The sequence below is a fragment of the Merops nubicus genome, unplaced genomic scaffold, assembly GCF_000691845.1.
Source record: "Merops nubicus isolate BGI_N331 unplaced genomic scaffold, ASM69184v1 scaffold28154, whole genome shotgun sequence".
In the NCBI taxonomy this organism is placed as follows: Eukaryota; Metazoa; Chordata; class Aves; order Coraciiformes; family Meropidae; genus Merops; species Merops nubicus.
Window position 1 is genome coordinate 540 of NW_008606670.1, and position 1717 is coordinate 2256.

At 61.7% G+C, this 1717-nt stretch overlaps 1 protein-coding gene across 1 annotated transcript in view; it reads right to left on the reverse strand.

Annotated features, from left to right (window-relative positions):
- Nucleotides 1-49: 49 nt before the first annotated feature.
- Nucleotides 50-1717, reverse strand: part of LOC103772400 (histone deacetylase 7-like) — a gene marked incomplete at both ends in the record, with an annotated part of 3515 nt that continues 1847 nt past the window's right edge. Inside the window, 3 exons of the mRNA XM_008939730.1 lie at nucleotides 50-172; nucleotides 295-410; nucleotides 797-908. Coding sequence (XP_008937978.1) covers nucleotides 50-172; nucleotides 295-410; nucleotides 797-908 — 351 coding nt within the window. The remainder of the gene's footprint in view (nucleotides 173-294; nucleotides 411-796; nucleotides 909-1717) is intronic.

Sequence of the window (1717 nt, forward strand, 5' to 3'; positions counted from 1 at the left end):
CTTGGCCCCCAGGGGCCTCCAACCCCACGGAGGTGCCACCAGCCCTCACCAATAGCCTCGGGTGGGCGTCGCTTCAGCGAGGGGGGAGCACTCTCCTTCCTCATCAGGGGGTTCTTGCGTCGGTCCAGGCACTTCCTGGGCTTGCACCTCACCTTCAGGTTGGGCTCAGAGGCTGTGAGGAGACCAAGAGGTCAGTCCTGGACTCACCACTGGCTGGGGAGAAGCTGGACTGGCTCTGTGGGGCTCCAGGGGGGTTGTGAGGGTCTCACAACCTGCCCCCCCCCGAGTCCTCACCCGTCTTCCGCAGAGGGAAATGCTCCGGGGGGTCAAGAGGAGTGCTGGGGACGGGGGGCAGGAAGGTGCTGAGCACAGGAGGGGATGGGCCCTCAGGATCCAGAGGCTCCAGAGACCTACAGGGAGAAGCCACCTTGTTAGAGACCCTCCCCAGCTGGCAGCCGTGTGCCCCCCACGCCACGTCCCCCACCACAAGGGTGGCCCGGGGGGGGTGTTTGTCCCATCCACTACCACAGGCACCTACAGAAAGGGTCCAGCTGCTGGTCTGGGACAAAAGAAGAAGCCTACAGGTACTTTTTGGGACAAGCCAAAGTCCAACACAGCTCAGGGAAAACAATGTGGGGATTTCATCCACCTCCTGCAAGCACTTGACAGGGAAGCAAGGTCCCGATGGATGTCAACTAAACACTACCTCTGAAGACCAGGAAGGAGAAGACACTGGCAACATCTTGCCCAGGGTAAGTAGCCACCTTTGCAGAACCAGAGGATGTCCCTGTTTTACCTGTAGGGCATGGCTGGAGGGTTGGGGTTGCTGGTCCTCTCCAAAGCTGCCTGCTGCTTCTTCAGGATGACCTCAGCCAGCTTCTGCTTCACCACCGTGCTGGCCACAGCACCTGCAGAGAGACCAGCAGTGACCACAGGGAGCACCTGCAGGCATGAGCCATCCCACAGCTCCAGCAGGATGGCTGGAGACCCTCTACAGGCTCTGAGAAAACCCTGTGGAGATAGCTGGTGAAGTTCTCAGGGTTGGATCAGGGAGAGTAAGACCAAATGGGGACATTGGTTTCCCAGCTGCTCCACGGGAGCCTCACAAGGAGGGTCACAGTCATCTCAGGAGCCTGATCTGGGAGGTGCAATGAGCCATCCCACAGCTCCAGCAGGATGGCTGGAGACCCTCTACAGGCTCTGAGAAAACCCTGTGGAGATAGCTGGTGAAGTTCTCAGGGTTGGATCAGGGAGAGTAAGACCAAATGGGGACATTGGTTTCCCAGCTGCTCCACGGGAGCCTCACAAGGAGGGTCACAGTCATCTCAGGAGCCTGATCTGGGAGGTGCAGATGGGACATGAGGAAGAAGTTCTCTGAGAAGCTCATTGAGCTCTGCAGCAGCTGCCCAGAGAGGCTGTGGAGTGATCTCTGGAGAGATCCCAAACCCACCCGGATGGGACCCTGGGCAGCCTGCCGGGGGTGAGCTGCTGGAGCAGGGGGTGGGATGAGAGGAGGAGGAGGTCCCTGCCAAGCCCAGCAGGCTGTGTGGAGGCTCCGGGGGAGCTCCTGCAGCGCCTGGCACTAGATGGCGCCGGGAGATCGCAGGTGCCCGGGGCTCCGGAGCCGTGCCCGGCACTGGGGGCACCCCCGCGGGCCCCTCCCCCTGCCCCTGCTCCACCCCCGGCTGCCGAGCTCCAGCGGCAACCCCAGCCGTGC